The 24639-nt window shown below is 46.3% G+C and overlaps 8 protein-coding genes across 8 annotated transcripts; 2 read left to right on the top strand and 6 right to left on the bottom strand.

The window, feature by feature from the left end:
• The first annotated feature begins 279 nt into the window (after positions 1-279).
• On the top strand, positions 280-1420 carry F4817DRAFT_352485 (HAD-like protein). The gene has a single exon (XM_049305242.1). It carries the CDS (start codon positions 535-537, stop codon positions 1258-1260), a length of 726 nt encoding a protein of 241 aa, XP_049154281.1. The 5' UTR covers positions 280-534; the 3' UTR covers positions 1261-1420.
• Positions 1350-3325, bottom strand: F4817DRAFT_369198 (MFS general substrate transporter; the record flags this gene model as incomplete). Its single annotated transcript, XM_049307328.1, has 3 exons — positions 1350-2598; positions 2682-2956; positions 3062-3325. 3 exons carry the CDS (start codon positions 3323-3325, stop codon positions 1440-1442), a joined length of 1698 nt encoding a protein of 565 aa, XP_049154280.1. The 3' UTR covers positions 1350-1439.
• Positions 3326-3842: 517 nt separating this feature from the next.
• On the bottom strand, positions 3843-5542 carry F4817DRAFT_369193 (uncharacterized protein; the record flags this gene model as incomplete). Its single annotated transcript, XM_049307327.1, has 9 exons — positions 3843-4017; positions 4075-4247; positions 4302-4387; positions 4500-4638; positions 4698-4900; positions 4956-5192; positions 5242-5253; positions 5306-5348; positions 5409-5542. The coding sequence occupies 9 exons, from the start codon at positions 5540-5542 to the stop codon at positions 3980-3982; spliced, it is 1065 nt and encodes a 354-aa protein (XP_049154279.1). The 3' UTR covers positions 3843-3979.
• Positions 5543-6527: 985 nt separating this feature from the next.
• Positions 6528-7892, bottom strand: F4817DRAFT_362142 (FAD/NAD(P)-binding domain-containing protein; the record flags this gene model as incomplete). Its single annotated transcript, XM_049306488.1, has 2 exons — positions 6528-6983; positions 7038-7892. The coding sequence occupies 2 exons, from the start codon at positions 7890-7892 to the stop codon at positions 6528-6530; spliced, it is 1311 nt and encodes a 436-aa protein (XP_049154278.1).
• A 1710-nt stretch (positions 7893-9602) lies between these two features.
• On the bottom strand, positions 9603-13286 carry F4817DRAFT_352480 (nitrogen assimilation transcription factor nirA). Its single transcript, XM_049305241.1, has 4 exons — positions 11567-13286; positions 11399-11517; positions 11084-11318; positions 9603-11031 (listed from the first exon to the last, which is right to left on the bottom strand). Exons 1-4 carry the CDS (start codon positions 12883-12885, stop codon positions 10137-10139), a joined length of 2568 nt encoding a protein of 855 aa, XP_049154277.1. The 5' UTR covers positions 12886-13286; the 3' UTR covers positions 9603-10136.
• Positions 13287-15030: 1744 nt separating this feature from the next.
• On the bottom strand, positions 15031-16686 carry F4817DRAFT_362140 (Di-sulfide bridge nucleocytoplasmic transport domain-containing protein; the record flags this gene model as incomplete). Its single annotated transcript, XM_049306487.1, has 3 exons — positions 15031-15390; positions 15451-16439; positions 16578-16686. The coding sequence occupies 3 exons, from the start codon at positions 16684-16686 to the stop codon at positions 15031-15033; spliced, it is 1458 nt and encodes a 485-aa protein (XP_049154276.1).
• An 810-nt stretch (positions 16687-17496) lies between these two features.
• F4817DRAFT_352475 (uncharacterized protein) lies at positions 17497-19604 on the top strand. Its single transcript, XM_049305240.1, has 3 exons — positions 17497-18386; positions 18448-18926; positions 18986-19604. Exons 1-3 carry the CDS (start codon positions 17877-17879, stop codon positions 19254-19256), a joined length of 1260 nt encoding a protein of 419 aa, XP_049154275.1. The 5' UTR covers positions 17497-17876; the 3' UTR covers positions 19257-19604.
• A 494-nt stretch (positions 19605-20098) lies between these two features.
• On the bottom strand, positions 20099-22625 carry F4817DRAFT_352474 (kinase-like domain-containing protein; the record flags this gene model as incomplete). Its single annotated transcript, XM_049305239.1, has 4 exons — positions 20099-21193; positions 21281-21536; positions 21597-21651; positions 21854-22625. The coding sequence occupies 4 exons, from the start codon at positions 22623-22625 to the stop codon at positions 20597-20599; spliced, it is 1680 nt and encodes a 559-aa protein (XP_049154274.1). The 3' UTR covers positions 20099-20596.
• Between the last annotated feature and the right edge of the window lie 2014 nt (positions 22626-24639).

The following is a 24639-nucleotide window of genomic DNA, read 5'->3' as shown; positions in this document are numbered from 1 at the left end:
CTTACCTGGATCTTTAGGGGTACATTTCCAATATGTGTGCGTCTATGTTTACGGATACAAGGACTCGTGATGCAGCATTACAATCGGTAATGGCATTTAGATGAGTCTCGTAGTATCGATGATGATTAAATCTATGTAAGGATTACGAGAATAATTATGTGTACAACTATAGCCATTCCGTGGGCGCTGACGCCTCATCAGTGGCTGGTCCGTGCGTAGCAGCGGATCCACATATGCACGCTGATAGGGACCGTGTAACCCCCGCTAGATTAAAGATTGGAGATTTCCCTAAAGGCGCGCCCTTCTTGTCGCCTACGTCACTCTTTTTAATAACTCCAAAACCAATCAATGAAATGCCTGCTTCACGATTATTATATGAGCAACTAATAAATGCCTACCTACCTAGACACTTAAGGTAGGCAATATATTAGAACATGTAGTAACTACCTCCCAGGTATATAAGTGAAAGATAGACTAACCTTAGGTATACCTACTTACCTATCACTCAAATTACGACAATATCAACTAAAAACGATGGCAAATCTAAAGGACTACCGACTTCTCTCCTTCGACGTCTATGGCACTTTGATAGACTATGAAACTGGTATACTATCAGCTCTGGAGCCCCTCCTCGCTTCCAATAATCGCACAGATATTCCCCGTCTTAAGGTGCTAGAGGCCTACCACGAGTGCGAAGTCAAGCAACAACAGGAAACCCCTACTATGCCGTATTCTCAGCTCCTCTCTACTATACACCATCAACTCGCCACTAAGCTAGGCCTAGCACCACCAACGGCCGAGGAGTCACGAGCTTTCGGCAATTCGGTAGCTGACTGGCCAGCTTTCCCGGATACTGTCGATGCCCTTCGTCGACTATCCAAACATTATAAACTAGTAGTCCTCTCCAATATCGACCGCGTCTCCTTTGGTCTAACCAACTCTGGCCCGTTACGTGCATTCCCCTTTGATCTCATCATCACGGCTCAGGACATCGGCTCATATAAGCCAAATCCTCAGAATTTCGAGTATATGCTCAAAGAAGTCAAGGAAAAGTTCGGGGTCGACAAGGAGCAGGTCATACAGACAGCACAGAGCCAGTTCCATGACCATCACCCTGCACGAGCCATGGGAATAAGATCGGCTTGGATTGTGAGACCAGGCGCCGTTATGGGTAATAGAGAGAAGGAAATCTATGACTGGAAGTTCAACACATTAGGAGATATGGCTGATGCACTTGAGGCCGAGTTGGGCGCTTCATAATCGGGTATAGCTACTACTTGACTTCATGAATTATATATAAGCTGGCTACGAAAATTCTAGCAGTATATATGATTTACGTCCAGGTATTTCGTTGACGTGATACTCGAATATTCCTTCCCTCCCTCGTGCGAGTATATAGTCGTTCCCGAATTATCTATACATTCTCACCAGTAGAACCCCTATGCTTTCATGACCTTCTCCAACACCTTCACTCTGCTTGTCCAGCTCCTACATCTCTTCCCAAAGATATACATCGGAATCGCGCATAGGCAGATGAAAACGTGTATCCCGCCAATTATACAAAATACCTCCTTCGGCCCTTGACTACTTATCCAATCTGATATGAAGTAGTTCATCCCGAAAGAGTAAATGTTCCTTAAATTGATAGCTGCAAACGCTTCTGGGGCCTTGTCGCGATGGCAGTCCGTCAAGTAGCCATATACAGCAATAGTCATAAATCCCACGCTGAAATACTGTAGCCCGTAGAAAATCGCCGGGGCAATCCAGGGGTCTTGTTGTTGAAGCGACCAACCGAAGCCGAAGAACGACATGCCTCCCAAGACGAAGGTAATCACGATGAGTACAAGTCGGAACTCGGGCTCGTATATACCACCATTTCTTCGAGACATTGATTTGATGATCCAGTCCGCGATAGGTCCCGATATGAAGGCTCCCACGATTGCGCCGATCAGGGAAGCAATGGAGACAAGCCCGACACCTGAGATGCTGAAATTATACGGAGGTGCCGTAAAGAGCTGGGCCAAAACGCTACCCACGACAACCAGCCAGGAGGTTGTAAGCCCGTAGGCAAAGAAAGAGAACAATACTTGTGGGAATATAAGCATGAGCAGCGGCCGAGTAAGAACCTTCCAGAATGGGTCGTCACACACTCTCCCGTGGAAGATCTTCAAATCGTGCCAATAACTATGCTTTTTCTCTGACCAAGAGGCATCTGTATTTGCACGTTCTATAATCTCGACCTCAACATCGATATTTTCATCTCCAGATAATCTGCTATCTGCTTTCACTTTTGGGCTTTCGTGCTGCGCAGGCTGCTCTGCTTGTTGACCGGCTCCAGATACTTTCCCGAGATCAGTATTAAGGGATTCATCTCGTCTGTATGCCGTCTCGGGGCAAAACAAGAATAGTACTACTATCCAGATGCCAAACATAATGGCACAGATACCGTAGGTCCAGTTCCAGCCTAGGTCTTCGATAATATAACCAGAGATGATCGTGCCTCCTCCGACACCAATAGATAGGCAGAGACCCCAAGCTGCCAGTCTGACTCCACGCTGATGGACGAAGTAAATGTCTGCTATCGTAGTAGTAACCAAGCTAAAAGAGAAAAAGAAAAAGTACCTAAATTAGCAAATTATCGCATACTTTATCTTTCGAACAGTCGGAAGTTAGGTACCTACACTTCAAACGGAGACATGCCAATACAACCTATAAGTCGAAATCCAAGTAGACTGCCAAAAGTATGCGCGTAATACCCTCCGATGCTACTAATGAATAGCAGCAGGTTTCCAAGAAGGAAGACCGGTCTACGTCCCCAGACCACAGCCATAGAATTGGTGAAGAAGCATGACAGCCCAATGACTAGTACGCCATATCCGAGATCACCGTTAAGTCGATTATAAGACATCCCAAATTGGGTAGCCATCTGGGCATAACCGGGTGATATCATAGGACCCTGTGAGGAATCATTTCAATTAGCTTATTCGTAATACAGAGTCCGATACAGGGAATTTATCCGGGATATTCAGGGGTGTATCAACATTAAAAGGTAGCCACTCACCCATGCTCCTACCACTGCGGTATCAATGCAGATAAAGAATAGCATGACATCCTTCTTCCATAGAGGCCAGTTAAGGGGATCATTCGGACTATTACTTGGTTGGGGCACCAACAGAACGTCAGAGTCCCTGCCTTTCCCGTGGAGTAGATTCGATGTGTTGAGCCGGCCATCGTGATGGACATCTTCTACCCCGTCAACGTCCGTAAGGAGAGCGGTGCCGGGGACATGCGATAGATGCTTATCTTCAAGTACACCGAGACCCATTTTGAAAGGATCCTTTACAGAATTATGAGTATCAGAGGTGAGATGATGGGTTCGCTTCACTTCAGGGGCGGATACCGCTGGTTATAACCACCACGCGGCAGGCAATGGCAGGGTATCTCCAAATCATTAACATAAACACTCTCTTGATATATTGGGGTATCATTAACGGGATCAGCTCCAGGGACTGTGGAGCATAGATTTAATCTACCATCTATCTTGCATACCGGTTTGGTGCAGATTGAGGGGAACCTTGCTCGACGTGACATGAAGGCATCACGGCAATACCTTAGTGTAAGATGATTTCGCAGCTAGCGAGGCACACGTGTAGATAATTCCACTATGTTAGCTACCAGGATGGGAAATATTACCTACGTAGTTAGCAGGATCTAGAGTTTCTAGACACATCTGATGCCCTTTAGCTAGACGCTGCGGACGCAGCTACAGAACTTTCAGCTCGGCAAATCTTCCGTTTACGATTCCTGTCACATACAGTCTTCTTCCCTCACCAATAGAGGCTGTCTAAACATAGAGGCGTCTGCCGATGAAGAATAACAGAAATACTCCAAGCGAGTGTTTGCAAATGGTTGAATACAATTTATCCAAGTGTTCGACACTCTCCCTCAACTAAATATGCCAAACCTCTTCTTGATAATATCAAACCCCGCTTCCATCTCCCGGAAGCTGTTCGAGCCCTGCTCATTGGTTAGCAATCAATTCAACAGATAGTTAATATATATAATTCGACTTACATCCTTCGGTGACCTCATCGACAGTGTTCGGAACAGAGCATTTATTCGCTTCAGCGAAGTCTTGCGTCTTAACTCCCTCGCAAGTGTTGCCGAAGCAAGCTCCATCCATTAGTCTCTGGAGTGCGTCGTCTTTCCATCCAAATACATAATCAGCGTGTTGACCGTATCCGGTACTGGCTCAACGTTAGCATCGTGGTTACATACGCGGGTTTCATGGCGTGAATTACTTGTCTCCTGTGCTCAGGACGAACGGTTGGGATCCATCTTCTGGCCAGTCATCTGGATTGTTAAACGCGGTTGTATCCCAGACAATCTATGGATAATTTAGCTTAGATTATATATCCTTAAGCATTACCAGCATTCTCATGTAAGATGGAGCCTCATAATCCGAATCTCTTATAAGAAAAGGGGTATAGGTTACGTACCTCGAGCATCAGTTGTGGAATTTTGATAGGATGACTCGATGGACAATCTCCAGTGGTAGCGAATGACGAGGGACCTCCAACAGGGTAGGCTACGTGGTCCTGGTGGTTTGGACTGTCCAGACGCTCCCCATCCCAGCAACTATATTCACTATTAGTTTCCACTCGCCATATGTAGATGTGGAAGATAGGCAATCTTACGTTGGAAAGTGGACATTAGATCTAATACCGCCTAAGCACGGCGTCGAGGGGAAAGTCTCGGTGTCCAATTTTGGATCAGCACAAGGTGAATAATCGTCGCCCTTGAAGTCGGGGCCTGTGAAGCAACGAAAACAGCTCTGAGACTTTAAACCTGATCCTTTCTTCTCGCGTCGCATAGAATCCCCGACAAGCATACGGAACCCCTAGTTATGAGAGTTAGTTATTCCCAAAAGTAGATTAACTTTCCATTGGCCCTACTGGTTTAAATGCAGTGACCGTCTTCTTGCCAGGCGAAAGGTAATAGACCGTAACGCCACCTTGAGATCCCTCGAGAAGCCTATTCGGGATTTGGGGCACTCGCTTGTAAGTACCGTTTCGCGCCTTGAAGTAAACATTTGCCGTCCAATAGTTGGAAAAGTCGTCGCTAAAGCTGCATGTCGTACAGGTAGCGAGGGACGAGACATCGGCGGAGGGAATTGAAGCATTGAAAACATTCTACGAGAGTTGAGTAAATTATACTGGAAAGCAGTATTAAGTGACTTACTCCTCCGACAATCTATGAAAGAGTAAGCTAAGAACAGTTTTCAAGGAGGTTCTGAGAGCCGTACCTGGTGAAGGTGCGGGGATGGATTCATTCCTGGATTTACGAGACTAGAGCAAAACGAATCAGTCGTTATTCATGGAGCTGATCCTAAAGAACCCATATCTTACGGGTCAAGACGCTCAATAACAACCTGGGAACATCCGAATCGAACAAGGCTATTGGTGCCGGGTCCTTTTACTGGAGTTACCTGCGGCGCCGCATCAACGAGCGCCGCAAAGGATAACAGTGTAGACCAAAACATTGTCACTCGTCCAAGCGAACCAAAAGATGCGATGGAGCACTTTCTATGAGGGAAAGATGAACAAGCATACCTAGGTACCTAAGGTAGGTAGGTAGTAATGCGAACCACATTGTTGAAATATGAGCCATAATAAGCTAAAGGTTTCTCAATACATCATAAACACATGCCGGCTTTATGCTCTTTGATATCACTATATGACAGTAATCTACATTGATTGCTAATATGATACCAGCCGCTCCAATCCTGGCTCTAGTTCCCAGGGTATAAGCAGATGTAACCTAGAGAACTGTTCATTGGCCTATGGCTATTTTACCATAACTACCGGATACATATACGTAAGTCTTAATTGCGATCTCTAAAATCCCAAGGGAAGTTCCCCTTTCACATGACTGGTGCCCTCCAGTGTTGATAAAGAAGTATAAAAATAGTCTCAGGAGATTTTAAGATCGCTGGCTGTTTGGGCTGTGGTCAATTTTGACAGCCACAGGGAACTATACGATATCTTTTGTCAATTATTAGCCGGATATAGTATCTGACAGCTCGCGGTTCAGTCAAGTTGCTATTATCATGTTATTAAAGGCCACTGTGCTTCGATTATCTCCTTAGTTGTTCTCCCAGGCAAATGTACCCCTTTGCTCCTCAATGCTTCTACATGCATAGTACTCATGGGATTCAGGAATATAACTCTGTATAGAAGAAATGAGAAGTAGTTACACATACTCGTTATAAGTAGGAACCATAAATCTACCCTCTGATCCATAAACTTCATTTCCTGCAAACACCCATTCCTACATATGTGCGCCTCCAGCCCAATGCTAAGGTACCTACCTAGCCGATCGCCATGCACAATATTCGATATAAAACTATATGTACTCACCTCCACGTGGTTGAACCGTGGTAAGGAAATAAATCCGCGAAAATAAATGATAAGTGAAGAAAGGGGCGCGAAAGCCCAACCTAGGTAATCATGATATGCTAACACTCATCAAGGCCATGATGTTTCAACCCCCAACAACTGATCCATAATACTGATAGCAGCAGCCCGGTGCTCTTCAATGTCGACATTTAAAAGGAACTCAAACTTGTGCCGCAAGTGCTGCTGAAGCAGATCCGCATTGAGCCCGATTCCCGGTGCGCGACCCGTGATGAGCAATCCCGTCTCGGCACTTAACCGCGTAGCCTGTTCGGCTCGGGGCCGGCATACCTGGTCAAAAGCCCGGAGCGCAGCCGGGATCGCAGCTCTCGACGGCAACCGGCCGAGCAGTGTGCTAAGGAGCAAAGCCTCCTCGATGGAAAGGCTTATGCTAGCGCCCTGGAATGGCAACATGCTATGGGCGGAGTCTCCGATTAGGCAGATATTCTCAGTCACGTAAGTTGGTGTCGGCTGGTGTTCGAGCAAGCAAAGAGCGGCTACTTGCACAGTATATACGCTCAAGATAAGCTGAACGGATGTTAGTTGAGACAAAGATCTCTTCACAAGATACATTTCACTTACATCGATCGTACCCTGACAGACTGGTACTCTATTGCTTGAGAAGGCTTCCCGGAACTCGTCTGGAGTGAACAGCTTTGCCCATGACGGTTCCGAAAGCCCATCTTCCTCCTCAATGTCATCCTCTTTACCGAACACAATGATCTGGACTTCGTTGCCATTATCGAGCAAATCGTAGATGATAGTAGTTCCATCTCCAATCCAACCTACATGGCGGGGGTTGCTTGGGTCAAGAGACTGTGTGCCCATTAGCTGCTGTGCCCGTTGAAGAGGTACTTTGATAGGTAATCCCCAAAACCCTGTAGAATGCGGCTGGACTAGAGATCCGTCGCTACCAAGAACAAGCTGTCGCGTGAAGCCATGAGTGCCGTCCGCACCGATTACGACGTCATATTTCTTTGTTGACCCATCCGCAAAGGTGAGTAATAGTCCTTGCGCTGAGGGTAGTTCCGTGACAAATGCTATCCGCGTCCCGGGGTGCATCATATGCGACGGTACACAATCAAGCATCTCCGCTAGAAAAGCTTGACGGCTGACATTCTTCTTACAGCCCTCCCCGAAGCCGTTTATCTCTATCTCCTTTCCAACATGAGGACCAGCAGCCACTCGTGTCTCAGTTGTAGTGAGTACGGCACCGGCACGGTCGAGGCAGTATTCTAACTCCGGATCGATAGCAGCTAGAATATATTGTGCTCTTGATGTGAAAGCGAGCCCCGGACCCTCATCTCTGAACGTAGGCCGCGGCTCGTACATATCAATAGTAAGGTGAGGATACCGCAAAAGCCCGCGCAAAAGTGCGGCGCCAGCCAGCCCCCCGCCTATGATGGCAACTCTTATTGCCGAAGGAGAGTTTGACATTTCGCTTGAAAAAACCGTACGTAGCTCAAAGAATGGTATGAAAGAAAAGGCGTACTACTGATGAAATGGCTTCCAAGATAAGTTGTTAGTGATTTTGGATTCCATAGTCGGAAGATGAGGCCTTTTAAGGAGGCAACTTCCTGAGGCGTGTTTCGGCATTGTTTAAATAAAGCTATCAAGACACATGCTCTATTCATGGTGATCAAGGGTTATTCTAAGCATCACCTATCACCTGCTCTGCATCAGGATGTGAGCTGTGTAGCTGTGCTCTCATGTTACCGGTGCGGGTCGAACATGACACTTGCTAGGATGTCATGATTCTAATAAATCCCGCCATTCCATTCTTAGCATAGGAGTAGGAAAGTTTCCCACGAAATAGACTTCACTCTATGGGGGAATATGGGGCTGAGAAGTCATATAGATCTACACTAGTTAGGTTATAAGATCGGTGGAGGTTTGACCAGTATGTATCGGATCGAAGAATAAAAGAAGCCCCAGTCCAAGAACATGACCGACGAAAGTAGTAATGATCTTCCAATTTATGTAATCATCTAGAACACGGCGTAATAACTAATAAGGCATAATCTTTGTATGGCTCAGTGCGAAGGGATCGTCCTTAGCCTCAAGTTGAATCTTACAATTACCTACGACGAAGCCGCTTAAGCACTTACTCTATTTGGCAACCGGCGCGAAGTATTCTGGGCCAGCCGCATTAAAGATACTTTAGCCAATCGTAAAGCTGTATTTAGATCTTATGGGACTTGGTAAGATCGTCTTGACTAGGGTTTATTAGTTGCGATTGGCCGATAAAGTCCATCCCAGAGACTGGGCAGTGAAGATCCAATCCATCCAAGGTATCCATCCTAGGTATCGAAATAAACCCGTACTTTTGATTATAGCGACGGCGCAAAAAGATCAGGACTAATCGTCGAACCACAGGTAGTCTAACGTCTCGTGGGTGTTACTAAATACATAGCAGTAATTCAACGATGTCTTGAAACATTCCGAGTTCCCCGAGTCTCGAATGATATCAGATATTTGACTAATCAGCGCCTAACTGAGCATATACTATAAAATTGTAGGCATCGCGCAGTGGCAGACGCGGCTTTTCAAAATTTTTAATTATATTCCTAGCACTTCCTAGCTTATTACTACTATAGTGTAATGGTATATATATCCTCAGTAGTATCCTTATTATCTTATCCGATTAGTCTCACCTTTAGAATACTCGGATATTTCGTAGCTAGATCGAATCTAGATGATACAGCCGTAACCCCCTAGGCCGAGTTCTATATCCCAGTCGACAGATCCATTCTAGATCTACCGTTTGACGGCTCTAATTGGCCAGTTGACAGAAATGATATTCTTAACTTGCAATCGGTATACCAACCCGGTTCAGGCAGCGAAATTTCCTTCATGTGATGAAAAGGCTTGCTTCATAGCGGTTGCTAAAGTTGAAACTGACCATATGCCATAAGAGGTCACTGTCGCGAATGAACCACCGAGTGTTAATTATGGACTACGGCGGATTCTGCGGCGGATTTCGGCGATTTGAGCACAGGGAATGATTGCATCTTAGATTGGGAGAGTAGGAGTCGGCGTTGAGGGTTTCAATTCGAGTTTCCACATGAGTAAAGGGGATGTGAGTAGAGACGGTTGGCGTCTGGTCGGTTAGTATGGACATAATCTGTCAAGGCTAAACAGTTAAGATAGGGGTTTACGACATAACTTTCGATTAATGCCTTTTTGGTTGTTCTAAGAACTAATTCATCGTCACCTATCTAAACACGATCTAGAGAGGGGTTCCCGAGCTACGAGCTCATTTCCTAAGGTTAGGCTTAAGACAAGCGCGTTCGTATCTTAGGGGTATCATCTACTTGCGTCTTAAACCTTCTCCATCATTGTCATCATCATAAACTTTTACCAACCCTGTCACGTCAAATCTTAAAGTCCTTATCGTACCGCGAAATATCCTCCTTTCCTCCGCTCAACTGTCGATGGCGTCTAACTAAGCATATACCATATGCTCCTATTCAGTAAGGCTTGAATGCCACTGTCTCTAGGCCGGCATACCTAGAGACTTGGGGCTCGATGTCCAAATGTTGGTGATATCAGGTGTATCTATCGCAAACACATCTTACCCTAGAGGTCAGCCATGTAAGTTGAAGTGATATAGCTAGCCCAGAAGCTTGTTTATGTTTCTAACAGCTTCCAGGTCGCATTAGATCTCCCCTGCTAAGCTACCTACAGAGGGCGAAATCCAGCTTCTTCGAGCTGTTTACCCTCTGGTAGCATTGGACGACCCTGCATAGGAAATGGCCAAAACAATGGATTCTCTAGGGTTCGAGTGGCATGCGCCACCGGTCCGGTGCCGCCCCTAGGTCTAAAACTGGGGTTTTGATCTTGTTCAGACGCTCCCTTATCTTGACTACCCTCTATGATGCCCTCCATTTTCTCCCCACGGTTGAAATGTGTTTGCGGCGTGGGTGAACCGTGCCTTCCTTGTGCGCCTCCAGGACCGCTCATATCTAGTTTGGTCCAAGAACAAAGGTAGTCGTTCTCGCTGACGTTAGGTGCAAAGAAATTTAGGCTGCTAGTCGTCGGTCGAACCGAGTTGTCGGGTTCCTCCGATACGCCCGTGCTAGGCGGTATATCTACCTCAATCCCCCACTTTTTCGCAAGGAATTGTAAAATGTTCAGTGCTTGGTGAGCAAAATGATGGCATGGTGCCATCTCAGTTAAGTGTGCTATGCCTTGGTTTAGAGCTTCAGCTACCCTCGGGCTCAGTTTCGCAGTGGTGCTCGAGCGCGAGGCCGGTTCTAGTTGATCTCTGTTGCTAGAAGACAATCGCTTACGGCCATGCTCGGTCTCGGTCTCTTCAGGTTTCACTGTCGAGGTGGATGGTGCCTTAGAAGCCTCGGCGCCTACAGCAAGATACATGATAGAGGATGTAAGTACAAAATACGGTACAAATGACGGTGTACGGCGAAGCGTATAGAGTTGGGAGTATGAACGAAGTAGGCCTTGGATGGCATCTGCTGCTTGAGCACAGACATCGCGAGGAAGTATGCTTGAACCAATGATTCGTAGTTTGATGAGGGGCCGAAAAAGAAGTAAAATGGCGAAGTGATAATACATACTAATAGACCAATGAGTCAAATTAAACAGCATAAGCGCATAGAATGACTTACTGGGCGAAAAGGACCGCAGGCGTAAAGTTGTGCCCTAATCGCAAAACCTCGGGGATCCTATCATACCAATTCAGGTATTGCGTATAAATACTGAGTAGGTCTCTGCTTGTAATGGGCTTGGCAGGAGAGTGTAGGACATATAGCGACTGATGAACAAGCTCACTAAGCTCGCAGAAGCATTTGTAAACAGACCTTACATTCGATGGCTGCTCGCAAGATCGTTGTAAAGGGGCGCCTATACAATTGGTTAGACTACGCCCGATACCACCTATACCGCGAGAAAACCTGGCAGAGGTATCTGTTCATATGACTTACCATCGTCCGTATAAGGGACCCACAGAGAAGCTTCTATGTCATCAATAATACCAGGTTTTGGCGGTAAATGCGGGAAGCAAGAACACTGCGGCAGAGAACCGGTCGCTAGGGACCATGCACTTTATATACGTCAGCTGGAGCACTGGAGACAACCGGTGACACGCTTACTGGTCTAAGGCAAACGCACCCCAAAACGTTGCAGCCTGTACGGCTATCTCATCCTCGTCACCATCGTTCTGCAGGTGGTGGAGTCCCATTTCGATGGCCAACCGTATGCTTTGTCCCGCGTAGTACCAGGATTCCGAATCTCTCCCGCAACTCGCCTCCCGAATAGACATTATCCCCAGGGCCTGAATAGTGGTCAAATTATGATGGTCGTTTTCCCGATAAAAAAGTCTCAGACACTCCTTGAAGAAGTGGTCGCCCGCGGTGCGCGGGTCGTTCGGATTTGCCCGCGTATTCGGTTGCGTCGAGAAACGGCAGCCGAGCGCTAGCAATGCGTTCACTAGTATCGGCGAGCAATATCGATTCCTCCCACTGATAAAGTCTTTCATGAAATGCTCCTTGCTCAGAGACGCAAACGTCGGGTATTCCCAGCAGAAATAGAGCGCCAAAAGATGCGATACCAAGCCACTATCTCCGGTGACTGTGGTCCATGTGCCGGGTGGGACTTTCTCTTCAGGAGAATCCAATGGCGCAAGGATTTGGTCTACTCCACGGTATCGGGGTCCTTCCGCTGTCGACGACTGCTCTTGGAGCCACGTGCCAACACGGGACCGCGGGGGCGCCTCAGTGGTCCACTGCATGATATCTGGATGAGAGTCGCTACGGGTGGACACGGTCTGACTGTGCGATGAGAAGTTCCAAGGGCTATTTGGATCAAAATCCTGGCTCATAGTATGCGCTTGGCCTGTCGCAGGGCTTATTCCCATGGTATTGTAACCTCCAGGACCGGCGAGCGTACTGCTGTAAGTTGAAAGAGGAGGCAGACTAACTCCGCCCCTAGCTTCGCCTGGCCGTGCGAACCCGGGTCCAGCAGAAGCTAAAGAAGCACCACCGCCTAACCATTCCGATATCCCTTCGACAGACTGCCCTTGCCGCAGTCTCTGCAAGACCTCCTCAACTAAATCGGGGCGGACGAGAGCGGAGAAGACCGAATCGCTTTGGCGCTGTTGACGTCGCAGTGCTTCGATTTCGTGGCGTAGATTTTCCTTGGATTGTCGCACGGGAATCTCGTATATGCATTCGACATCCTTCTGCGATTTGCACCGACCGCACGGCTTTTGGCCGTCGCACTTAGCGCGCTTCTTCCGGCACTCGGTACAGGCATTAGGTGTGACAACGCCGAGACCCCTCCTCCGTTTAGACAGCTGCGCGTTCGGAGTACTGCCAGTTCCGGAAGTGCCAGAGGCTTCATATTTCGGGGTGGGTTTGGACGAAGAGGACGTCTGGCCGGTGGATGGTCCGCTACCCGGATCCCCCTCCATCGTAGCGGGTTCAAGGCTAGTAGGAGGGCATACTCAGATCAGAGAGACGGGGACACACGTAAACACACCTCCTGCCAGCTAGATAATAACGATGAATAGGTAATCTAAGATGCGCGTCGCGCGTGCGACCTGCTTTGGGATATGAGATACAGCGACGGGTGCGATCCGAAGAGATTCTCTCACAATATCCAAACGAATATCCAAACGAATATACGAACTACTTTGGGGTTGTTTTTAAAATTGGACGAGCAGGAGAGAGGCAATTCAATATTGCGCTATATAAATGCTCCGTGTTCGATCGGATAGAATAGCTCATGGGAATAATCTCTATCCATATATGTACTGTTGTATGTGTAAAAGAAAAAAGCAAATGTTCAGAATTAAGTTTAGGATTTCAAGGATGACAGCTTTTGCGAAGTAGGTAGGTACCTAAGTACCTAACACATATGGTTCCTTCTGATAGGAGGTAGTAGACACATGTATTGACGTTAGGCACATACCTACCTAGGTACCTCGGTACCTAGGTATAGAGTACAGTGTTAGTACATCCCAGATCCCAACAGTTGTTGTGTAATAGAAACGGGAAAGGCCCTGATGCATACTCACAATAGGTACGTTACCTATACATTTCTGCTATCTTAGGTAGTTAATTACATGAACGTAAACTGAAGAGCGGGTGGGGGGAAAAATAGCAAAGGGGATTTTGAAAATCCCATATGTTAGGTACCTAGGTAGACAGAAAGGCGTCAAAAAAACTGGCACACCTTTATTAACAATTATCCTGGTAGGTGCGCCACCTTTTTTGACGTTCTTCTGCGACATACGGAAGCATCCCAGCAGTAAATCGTGCATCACGCCATTCCCGTGTAAGTCCATATATTCGGCTTAAAAAGATTAAGTATCTCATGTCTAATACAGCTTAATTCAATTCGTAAATACGTCATAGTTTCGTAGGAAATCCGTCTAATGTTTAGATCTCCAAAATGTTCTTAAGTGGTCAGTCATTACGAGGACCGACTATGTACATTCGAAATTATGGGCTTCTAGCCAATCACCGCATAACCTAGCAATTTTCCAGTTACAGGGGCATCGAGATGAACCAATAACTAGCTAACTACCTATGCTTATACTTCGTCCTCATAACATAGTCTAGTAGTTGTGATATAGGTACGTTGATAGGAGTCCAAAGGAGCAGAAGTTATAATAAACTTAAAAAGTGTATAAAAACAACTTTGTGTTTAACACTTATCAACTTGACTCGAGGACTAAGGTACATATGTGCCTACTTACATCAGGTCGTTAAAGCTATACCCCTAAATATCAACAATACGACCACCCACAGCGGCTCTCTCAGAAATCAACCCATACGGACAAGACATAACGGTACTATTACCTTAACATTCTTATAAGAGCCTAACCCTTAAGGCAGTAGTTACGAAGATTCCGAGTCTCGAAAGAACAAGCCATGCAACTTTCATGTCCTGGCAATTTGATGATATTATTAAATCCTCTTGTTAGACCGACATAGTCTTCTAGGGGGTGGTACTTGTTTATTCTCTAAGGGTTGAGCTGTAATTAGTTGGAAGGACGCCTTTCTTGGGAAGGGTTTGGATTTAATTAGGGAATACTTGCATATACAAAATTCCTTATACAGCAGGCACGGAGATAAAGCCTGATAGATGGGTAGGTACCTAGTGATTATTGTACACTAGGTAAGAATACTTTCCTTTTCACAATCAAAATAATCAACTCCTCGTGTCCTATAACTGTGTTTCATTTCAATCACTAAGAAGCGTACCTAGATAATCAATATCTTAGTCTTATCAGTACCCAGGGAGCAGATAACCATGCCTAGGACAATTATGCTGGTATATTAAGCTTCCAAAAGCATGTGTTCAGGGGAATGTAATATACAGGCTACAAGGAGTACCGCTAGGTACCTATTAGATAGTTGGCTTCGAAATTCGCTACAACACTTTACGGATCCATTAAGCTATAAGTCCTCTGAACTCGCTATGAGTCATAGGTCGACTCCTATTACCCCTGTTCGATTGACTTCTTGGGGGTTGTCGTTAACTCAAGAACTGTTCATGGTCGTGTTCGAGCATTCTATTTACTATAGTACACATTACTCCCTACCTGGCCTCAATATCGCTTAACTGGACTTCTACTCTTGGTGGGGCTTCTACCTCGCTCGCCTTTAGATGGACTCCGCCGTGACATAGGCGTCTCCGGGGGTGGAAGCGCGTATCTCGGCACCTCGTCCGTGTCGGGAGTCTCTTCATTGACTAAGAGGTGTCGATTACTCGTGTGTCGTGGAGTTTGAGGTTGTATTGCCTGCCAGTATACTTGCTGGGAGAGAGGCCTTAGGTGTTGATCACCTGCTTGATGTGACGGGAATGGGGCCGGCGGATGAGACTGGGGAATATCCGTGAATGCGTTAGCACTCTTATATAGCGACCTGCCGCTGTATGCGAATATCGTGAACAGAACAAGCAACAAGGCCTAGTTTCAAATTAGCCGGTTATCACCATCATCTGTGTATCATATATGAAATAAACTTACTATAGTCTTGTACGACATCGTCTCCACAATCTCGTTGAGAATTTTGGCCATCTCCTTGGCGCTGCTTGATACCTGCTTGACGTTATCCGGGTTTTGGTTCATGCAGGCGAACCATTGGTCACATAGCTCATACATGGCCGGTAACCGTTTATCTACCGGAAAGCATCTGTTCTCCCGATAATCGCTTGAGCATTTATCAATCTCGGCAAGGATATCAGCCCTTAGTGCTTGTCTCTCGGTAGAGAAGTCCTGACGCAAACCGTCGATGACGGCCCAGCCAACCCAACACGTAGCCGATACGCAGAATAGGTTGAATGCGAAAGTCAGCCAGTAGCCAAGAATGCTTGGGGCATATGGGTGCCGCTGAACAGTGGCTAGAAAGGCGCCGAACCACCCATCCTTGCTGCGGTTTGTTTGATCCTTGCGGGATTTGCTCGGCTGGAATGTGCTCTCATCCGACTCATAATCGGACTCGTCGCATTCATCCTGCTGGAGATAAGGTAGACGATATCCGCTGACATCTCTATCGGCATTGTACCGTTTCCTCTTGCGCACCTTATCTCGTGAAGCAAAGATAGTCCTGGCTATCTCACCTCTACCGGAGGCCTTTTTTGGTGATGGCGCTTTGAATTTACTCATATTTGCGGGTGTAATAGTCATATGCGCAAGATTAGATGAATGTTCATTCTCAGGGGTGTCAGGATAGTCGGAGACGTCAGTAACGGCAGGACTGGATTCGGCAGGCGAGAACTCGGATAGCGCATCAGAATCGATGGGTTTCCTTGGTGTTGTAAAGGCAGGATTTCGAAAGGGCGGCGCGGTGGCTGTTCTTTGGAGAGTAGATGTAGAGAAGATAGACGGTGGATGAGGCGTGAGAGGCGGCGCTTTATGGGAAGATGGGGTGCTTTGCGTGCGTTCGAACGGATTCTGACCGAAGGTGGCGTGAGAGTTGTTTTTGTTGTTGATGAGACTCGAAGAGCCGAAGATACCTAGATCAATCACGAAACATTAGCTTTGACTGCTTGTTTGCGATGCTTCTAGGCGATTGTTGCCGTAGCTATTTCTATCGCTGGGGGCGAAGCTGAAGCTGAAGCTAAGGCTGAGGCTATAGTGGATGATCGACATACCTTTGGCTTGCAATCTCTTAGTGGACTGTACAAACGGACTTGACGGGTCTACGGGAGCATTGTTCTGGTATTCCCAATCCATGGGAGATTCATAGGTTCGCCGGTCCATTCGGCCTCAGTCGAGTAAATATTGACAAAAAAAAAGATACCACGCTGTAGCTTTCCGACCAAAAGTGGAATTGATTGTATGAAGGGAAAAATAAAGTAGTATTGGAAGGAAATCTTAGGTAGTCAATTAGAAATTTCTTAGGAAGCGTCCAATGTAGTCGTTGATTCGCAGATCCCTTTTTTTGAGGCTGATGAGAATGGGCAGTTCCTGTTGGCAACGATCGATTAGCGATAAAGTAAACAAAAAATTAATGACCATTTCAATATGTATGCGCTATGTTAACGTATTTCATAGGTCAGCGGCCCACACAAGTCAAAGGCCCAGCGAAAATACATACAAAATACGTCTGTGCGTAACCGTGCACTTTACTCAAAAAAAATCATATTAAAAATCGGTTTTCAAATTTAGGTATTTATTTAAATTATAATAATAATGGTATTTTTTATAAATTTCATTTTAATTTTTTAAATTAAATAAAAATAAAAAACTTAAAAGTGGGTCCGAAAATATTAATATCTTTTATAACTTTTATTATAATGCAATAAAAAAATTAAAAAAATTCTTTTCGTATTAGTTTTATAGTTAAATAAAACATATTAAAATTTGAGAACTTTTAATTAAAGATTCGTAAAGTTATGAATTTTCAAAAACGTTGATTTTCGGTTATATTTCGGCTGGGCCTTTGACTTGTGTGATCCGCTGACTTGTGTTTTACGTTATGTAATCAGCAACATTGAACGGTTTTAAGTACTGTGCATGAGAGGTAGGTACAAATACATATAGGTAGTGTACTTTACGTAACCCATGCATGGACCACAGTACGTGCCTCTTACCTTCCGTACCTAAATCTGTTTGCCGTTTCTGATACTTTTTGAATTAAACAGTTGCTGTTTGGAAATATTATTCCCGTCGACTCCCGACCTTTTAACAACTTCATCAATTTGTCACTTACGTGTTGGGGAACTGCTATCGACTAGTTTATCAATCACCTTTTTTATATTCTATTTTAATTCCCCCGATTATAAAGAGTCTTCCCCATTTGTACCTTCTTTTTCTTGGTTCTTCTACAAACAATTGGACCGCAGATAGTCGACAAAGTCCATCATAGCCTTCGCAACTTTTCATCTCGTTCGCTCCTATTTTCTCGCCCTTAAAATCCTCTACCAACTTTCCCCACCATAGTAATCGAAATGTCAGACGCGGGCTCGCCTGCCCAAAGCCTCCACGAGGAAGAAAACGACGAGACTCGTGAAGGATCAGGAGACTATGACATTGCCCGTGCTGGCGACTCAGATAAAGATTCAGACGCCCTATCCGACATTGACGAGGATCAATTCGACGACTATGACCCCGCTACTGCTCGCGTTGACGAGAAACGACCTGAACCCCAGGTTATCGACGAGGACGCGGCACGTACGCTAAAGGCTGGAAAGCGAAAGGGAACAGCTACGAAGAAACCTAAGGAAGGACGGCGCGCGAAGAAGCGATCACGCGATGATGATAATGACGGAGCAGACGGCGAGATTCTACATACTAAACGTGTCCGCAAGGTTCCTGGAGCAGATGCTCCGGAGCAGGAATCGGAGCATGAAAATGAAGAGAATCTAACCCCAGAAGAGAGACGGCGTCGAGCTATCGAGCGCGCTGCCAGAAATCAGTCGAAGCCAAAGGGTGTCAGACGAAAGAAGAAGGATGAAGTGGTATGTGTTACGGAAGGACAGTCTGGTTTATTATTACATTTGCTAATACCTATCTTTCTAGGATTTGGAAGATGAGTTAGATGAGCGAATCGCAGACCTTAAAGTCCGCATGGAGAATGCCTGCCAGGCAGACAACCAGGCGCGCGAAGCAGGCCAACCGGCTCTACACAAGTTGAAGCTCCTCCCCGAGGTGATGGCGCTGCTTAATCGTAACACCAATCAAGCAGCGGTTGTCGACCCGGATACCAACTTCCTACAACACGTAAAATTCTTCCTCGAACCCCTTAACGATGGTTCATTACCTGCCTACAATATCCAGCGCGATATCTTCCAGGCTCTAACGCGGCTCCCTATTGAGAAGGAGACTCTGCGATCAAGTGGCATCGGCAAGGTTGTCTTGTTCTATACGAAGAGCAAGAAACCTGAGATTAGTATCAAGCGCATGGCTGAGCGCCTGTTAGGCGAGTGGAGTAGGCCTATCCTCAAGCGCACTGACGACTACAAGAAGCGTCATATCGAGACGCGAGACTTTGATTACCAGTACGTCTGATATATTTCCCGTCTCCTCCGAAACGATTGCTTGCTAACACCCTAAATAGAGCGGCGAAGCTTCGACAGGTCGCCACGAGCAGTCAGTTGACGCTTAACCAGCGCCACACTGCACAAAGCCTTGCGGAGGAGGAGCGTGCACGCATGCTGGCTCCTGTAAGAGATGTAAGTCGTGCGCGGGTTACGGGCCTTCCCTCAACGTACACAATCGCCCCGCGTAGTACTTTTGATCCCACACGCGCCCCGGACTATCGACCAATCGGTGCCAGCGGAATTGAAGCGTTCCGCAAGATGACCCAGAAGGGGAAGAAGAAGGGCTAAGGTGTACAACTATATTACCCTTCTAGAGTTTGTCAAATTGGAATTATGCCGGACGGAGGTTCTTGCATGCTATTATGTGTGCATGTACTTGGAGTTTAGGTTTACACGTCTCTTTATATCAACACGCCAAAGGAACACCTAGTTCTACTATACTTGGTAACAGGTAGCTTAGGTACCTAGGCTTCTATCTTAGTAAAAAGACATCCAGGTTTAAGACCATCAGATAGCCCGACCCGGGCGTGGTATTGCACTGCTTTGTGGGGTTGGTACACACTGGACTTGATGAATGAAAACTCCATCATTTTCGTCGAATATTGCCGTGTTTATGATATACATATGCAAGCTGGGTCGTTTCTGACTTACTGGGCATCTCCTATCCGCATGTGACTGACATCCGTTGCGGCTTTAAACCGGACTTGGCTCGCCATTTATTCGCTCTCTGCCATTTGTTGCTCATAATTGTCGTTAATATGCCCGCCATAACTTTATTAAAATTTCCCTTCTTGTTTGTTGGAACCGCCAAGCAGTCTATTACTCATCTTGGTACCGAAAACAAGTATCGAGTGCAGGTGATGTGACGTAGAAGAGCTCGTATTATCATACACCATCTTGTCATCAGCATGTAGTTTCAACTCGTTACCTACCTAGGCAGTATATATAATTCCAAAGGTCGGGGACATAAGTCTATAAACTACCTACCTAACTTTAGATTTTGTTGGAGTAATTATCTAAATCTCTTCATTAACAGATATTAAGTTGTTCACTTCCTATTCAGGGGACAAGGACAAACGCGGACACGCGGCTGTAAAATGAGATTGCAGCTCTATAACTATAAGCTTGAATATTTGACATAAGCAGACCTATGTAGCTGCTTTATATTGTACTACTTTGAATATTCTTCTCTAGAATACAATATATTGGATATAACATTTTACGTTGACATGTGCATTTATCCTCTCAAATCCACCGACTTATTACATTCATTACCTACAGTGCTGTGATTCTAATGTAACAAAGAGCAAGCAGTTAAAGGGTGTCGGGGAAAAGAAGTCCCTGAAAAGGGGAACGTTCCGGGTTCTACTATAACGAACACATTACTCCTAGAACTTTATTGCTCTCGTTTTTTACAAATTCTCTTTGCTTCTCTTCTCTCCTCTGCTCCTGCGAAGGGAGTCGTAAATCATTGGATCGAAGCCCGTTCTATGTTAGATTCTTTCTTTCTCTTTCCTCGATAAAAAAGGAAGGACTGATCATGTCTTTCTCTTACGAGTAGCCCTATGGACGAACCCCGAGAATCATTATAACCATTACCGAGAGCTAGCGACATGTAACCAAAAACTCTACCGCTTCTTCACCTCGCAGGCCCAGCCTTCAATGCCCTCGCCTTTGCCTCCAGGTATGAGTCCTTCTATTTTTATGTCCTCCATACCCGGCGTGTCATCTAACCACGGATGATTCGACATGCCGCCAGCATTCGCACGTTTTTCCGGTAGTAGCTCGAGCATCGGCAGGAGGAATTCAGATACCTCAGAAGGCTGGTACTCGAGGGTGGGTTCATCTTCCGGGAAGAGGTCCTCTACAGCGTCCTCGTCCTCACCGTTTTTCCTTGCTTCCATCTTAGCCTTGACCTTGGCCTCGGCCCGTTCCCTCCGAGCCTTCTCCTTCTCTTCCCGCTCCTTCGGTGGTAGATCCTTATAGTCCTTAAAGTGGTACTTTTCACGTAGGACGTCAGATAGCGCCCAATGCCGCAAGCGATGGATATTACGCAATTCTCCTCTCTTATTGAATATCTCTTGGGACCAGCGACCAGTCTTCCATAGTTCCTTAGGGAAGGGGCCAAGAAGCTCGATAATCTGTGCGATATGGTCGTCATCTTTGCCATACTTGGTTCCTGACTGGGGATCGAAAAGGTAATCGCCAGTGATCAGTTCGAATACCTGAATAAGCACCCATTAGCTCCCGGACCTTTCTCCCCTCGTAGAATCTACAAGACAAGTGTGATAGGTGGGAAAGGGGCAACTTACCATCGCGGCCATACTCCAAACATCGGTGCTCGCGCCCCATTTCGCGCCCAAAATAACCTCTGGCGATCGATATTGTCTTGTCTGGATGTCGTTTGTGAAGTGGTGAGAGACCCAGCAGGCATTTCCCAAATCCGCAATCTTGACGTTGATAATTGGCCCCTTTCGCTTTCTCTTCCTTTTTTCGCTTGTAGACGCAGTGCTGCCGGTAGCGGACTTATCGAGAGAAATTCCAGATACTTCCTTGGTAAGGAGCTCACTATAGAGTGAAGCGCATTTAGTAAGCTACTACGACAATAAATTTATGGGCTAAACTCACGCTGTCTTTTCCCTCTGTCCCTGTTTATCGCTGGTAGACGAACTTGACGTTGCTGCTAAAAATAGAAAAGCCCGTCAGCATACTATATCGAAGTATAAAGAGAGAGATATAATAGTAGGGATGAAGAGATATTGCAAATTTGGCGGGGTCCGAATATCGCTCATGCGGGGAGGGTAGTGGCATGATAAGCAGCATAATAAGATGACCCCTATAGGCGCAAGAAAATACTGATGATGGAAGCTTATGTAGGTACATACCATCGTGTAACATAGCATTGAGGCTGCTATGGGATTTGGTCGATGGGAATAGGTTGTCGCGATTGAAGTTCGCGTTCAAAGGTGACGGCAACGGTTGACTGCCAGTGATCAACGTTCGTCTTCTTCGTCTTCCGTTCCTGTTATTTTCCTTGTCCGAGTTCTCGTTCTTCACCACCTTCTTCACCACCTGCTCGACGTCGCCTATCTCTATCAGAACGTTCTCGGGTTTGAGATCTGTATGAATGATGCCGCATTCTCTATGCAGGTAGTCCAGGCCCATTAAGACCTGCTTCGTGATTTGCATGACAAGATCGCGAGGAATGCCCCTATGCTGCCACTTCTTGATCAATCCTAGAAGATTTTCCCCAAGAACCTCGAACACCATGCATACATGCACCCCATTCGGTCCCTTGTGTTCGAACGAGTCAAGCAGGCTAACAACGTACTTTCGGCCTGGGTGGTTAGGGTTCGCTTGTACGATCCTCTGGAGCAATTTGATTTCATCGATAGCGGTTTCCGTGTAGTGACTGGCGGATCGCACGACCTTTAATGCGACGTGCTTGCCATTCGTGTTGTCTCGAGAGAGCCAGACGGTCGAAAAGTGGCCCCATCCTAGTTTTCGCACAACCGTATACTTTCCATCCTTGAATTTCTCGCCAATTTGGACGGGGTGATATCCACCTTTGCAATAATCTTCAGAATCCTCCTCGTCCGCAGTGTTTTCGGCAGCGTCTTCTGGACCGGAGGACGACGTGGGGGAATGTTGATTCATGTTAGATAGGTGCGGCGGTCTATGTTAAGTAATGTTAGTAGCTAGTCATCCCAAAAAAAAAAGAAAATGTTAAAAGATATATCAGTGACCACAGCGCGATGTGAAATATAAAATTTGTGGTAGCAAGAATGAAAGGTAAAGTACAGCCAGCGCAAGCAAGCTCGGGAAGAGTGAGGTTGGCAATGTGGCGGCGGGCTGCAGGCTCATTGACCCTGGTTGTTTGGCTATGCGAGCGGTACCCTGGCGGCCCGAAACTAGAAGTACCAATGAAAAGGCGGGTTTGGGTAAAAATCCATCAAGATACCTCGCCCAGACTGGGTAGACTGGGTAGACCCGACCCAGTCGCCATAACTTTGATAGTGGCGGTGGGGGGTGGGAGAGGAAGATGTAGTGAAGCCGAAGGGGAGTTCCAAGCCACAGTTAGTAGTAATAGTAGTAGATGGTAAACAGTAACCTTTTCTTCATTGTAGCCATAGTGTCCAATGTCGCGCGGTTTTATAGGCGGAAAGGAGGGAGTAATTGATAGCCAGGAGCAAGAGAGAGTAGGTAATAAGATGAATCCTCAAGTGACTTCGAAAAGCATATAAGAAAAATGCCAAGGAAATAGATAGACGATGCAGGCGAATATGGAATGAGCAAAGCGCTCAAAAGGAGGAAACAATAAACAAAATGAACCACCAGACTTGTCAACAATTACGTTGGACAAGAGGAGTTCAGGTGAGTTGAGAGAATTGGGCGAATGCGTGATAAATCGCACCACGGCGCATCACAGCGCTGGATAGCACCGCGTCGCACTACACACAACACACAACTCAAAACTCAACCGAAGATAGAGTAAAGGTAGAGTGAGGACAGAGGTGAAGTGAATCAAAAGGTGTGTAGTAGTCTTCGTCAAATAGTGCGCTTGCGTGTTGAGAAAGATAGACAGAGGTAATAATCAAATCACCCCCTCTCCCCCTTCGTGGTTCCAGTCAGTCCCCCCGGTCAAGTCGAGTCGAGTTGACCCGGTGGATGGACCGTATGTGAGTATGCGAATATGCGAGTATGTAGAGGCGTGACGGAATGTGGTTATTTAGTAGATCGACTCTGATTATGGAGAGGATGACCAGGTTTGCACGGTGAGAAAGAAGCTGTGGGCGCTAAACGTTCAAAGCACTTGGGAACTTTGGAGCTTCTTTTCGGTCGAGTCCCGATCCTGACAGGGCTGGGACCCGTACAGGGAAGCCCCTCCATCAACGACGCTCCGCAGTTGGAATAGCGCTTGACCCTTTTCAGGGGGGTCGAAGGGCGGGCCAAAGGGGGGGAAATGGATGATAGAGGATTGGATGGTGCAACTCCAACTGACGGCCGGCTCGGCTCAGCCCCGCCATAAAGGAGCAGATGATAGATGTATAAGTACTGTTTATATACCTAAAGAACGTACTGATTTGTTGTTGCTATTATAAGTCTGGCCTGGTATAGCACAACACCTTGAGATAGGATGTGTGCGGGTGCGTGTGCCGTCTGTGTTATGTATGCAGATACCCGGGCCAGCATGCGTCAATATGGGTCAATATGGGATGGCATATGACCGATAGATAAGAGAAGACAATTCAGGTATCATTGTCCCGATGTGTGGAAGAAGCTTGTTTCTGTTGTTGTTGCCGCCGCCATCGCGTAGGGTTTGTGGCTTGTCCTGTATTTTTTTGTACTGGTTTCTTTGCTCGTGGTCTAAGTTCCATCCATCCTGGGGGGATTTCCGTTGGACATCTTAGGATCTCTTTGATGATACCTGGTTTACTGCTTGCTTGCTTGGCTTACACTGGTATGGGCTGCAAGATGTCAAGTACCTACATCTCTACTCACAACCTCGTGCAACAAAACAATGAATTGTGTCGTGCGCTATAAGGTGATGTGCATATGCAGTAGGTAGGGGGGGGGGGGGGGGGGGGGGGGGAAAGGTGAAAAAAAAGGAAGAAAAAAAAAAAAAAAAAAAAAAAAATTTTTAATTGTAAAATTAACAAAATTAAATACA

Source organism: Daldinia loculata (genome assembly GCF_022478755.1).
Source record: "Daldinia loculata strain CBS 113971 unplaced genomic scaffold F4817scaffold_85, whole genome shotgun sequence".
In the NCBI taxonomy this organism is placed as follows: domain Eukaryota; kingdom Fungi; phylum Ascomycota; class Sordariomycetes; order Xylariales; family Hypoxylaceae; genus Daldinia; species Daldinia loculata.
This window is presented reverse-complemented; position numbering and strand designations above follow the sequence as displayed.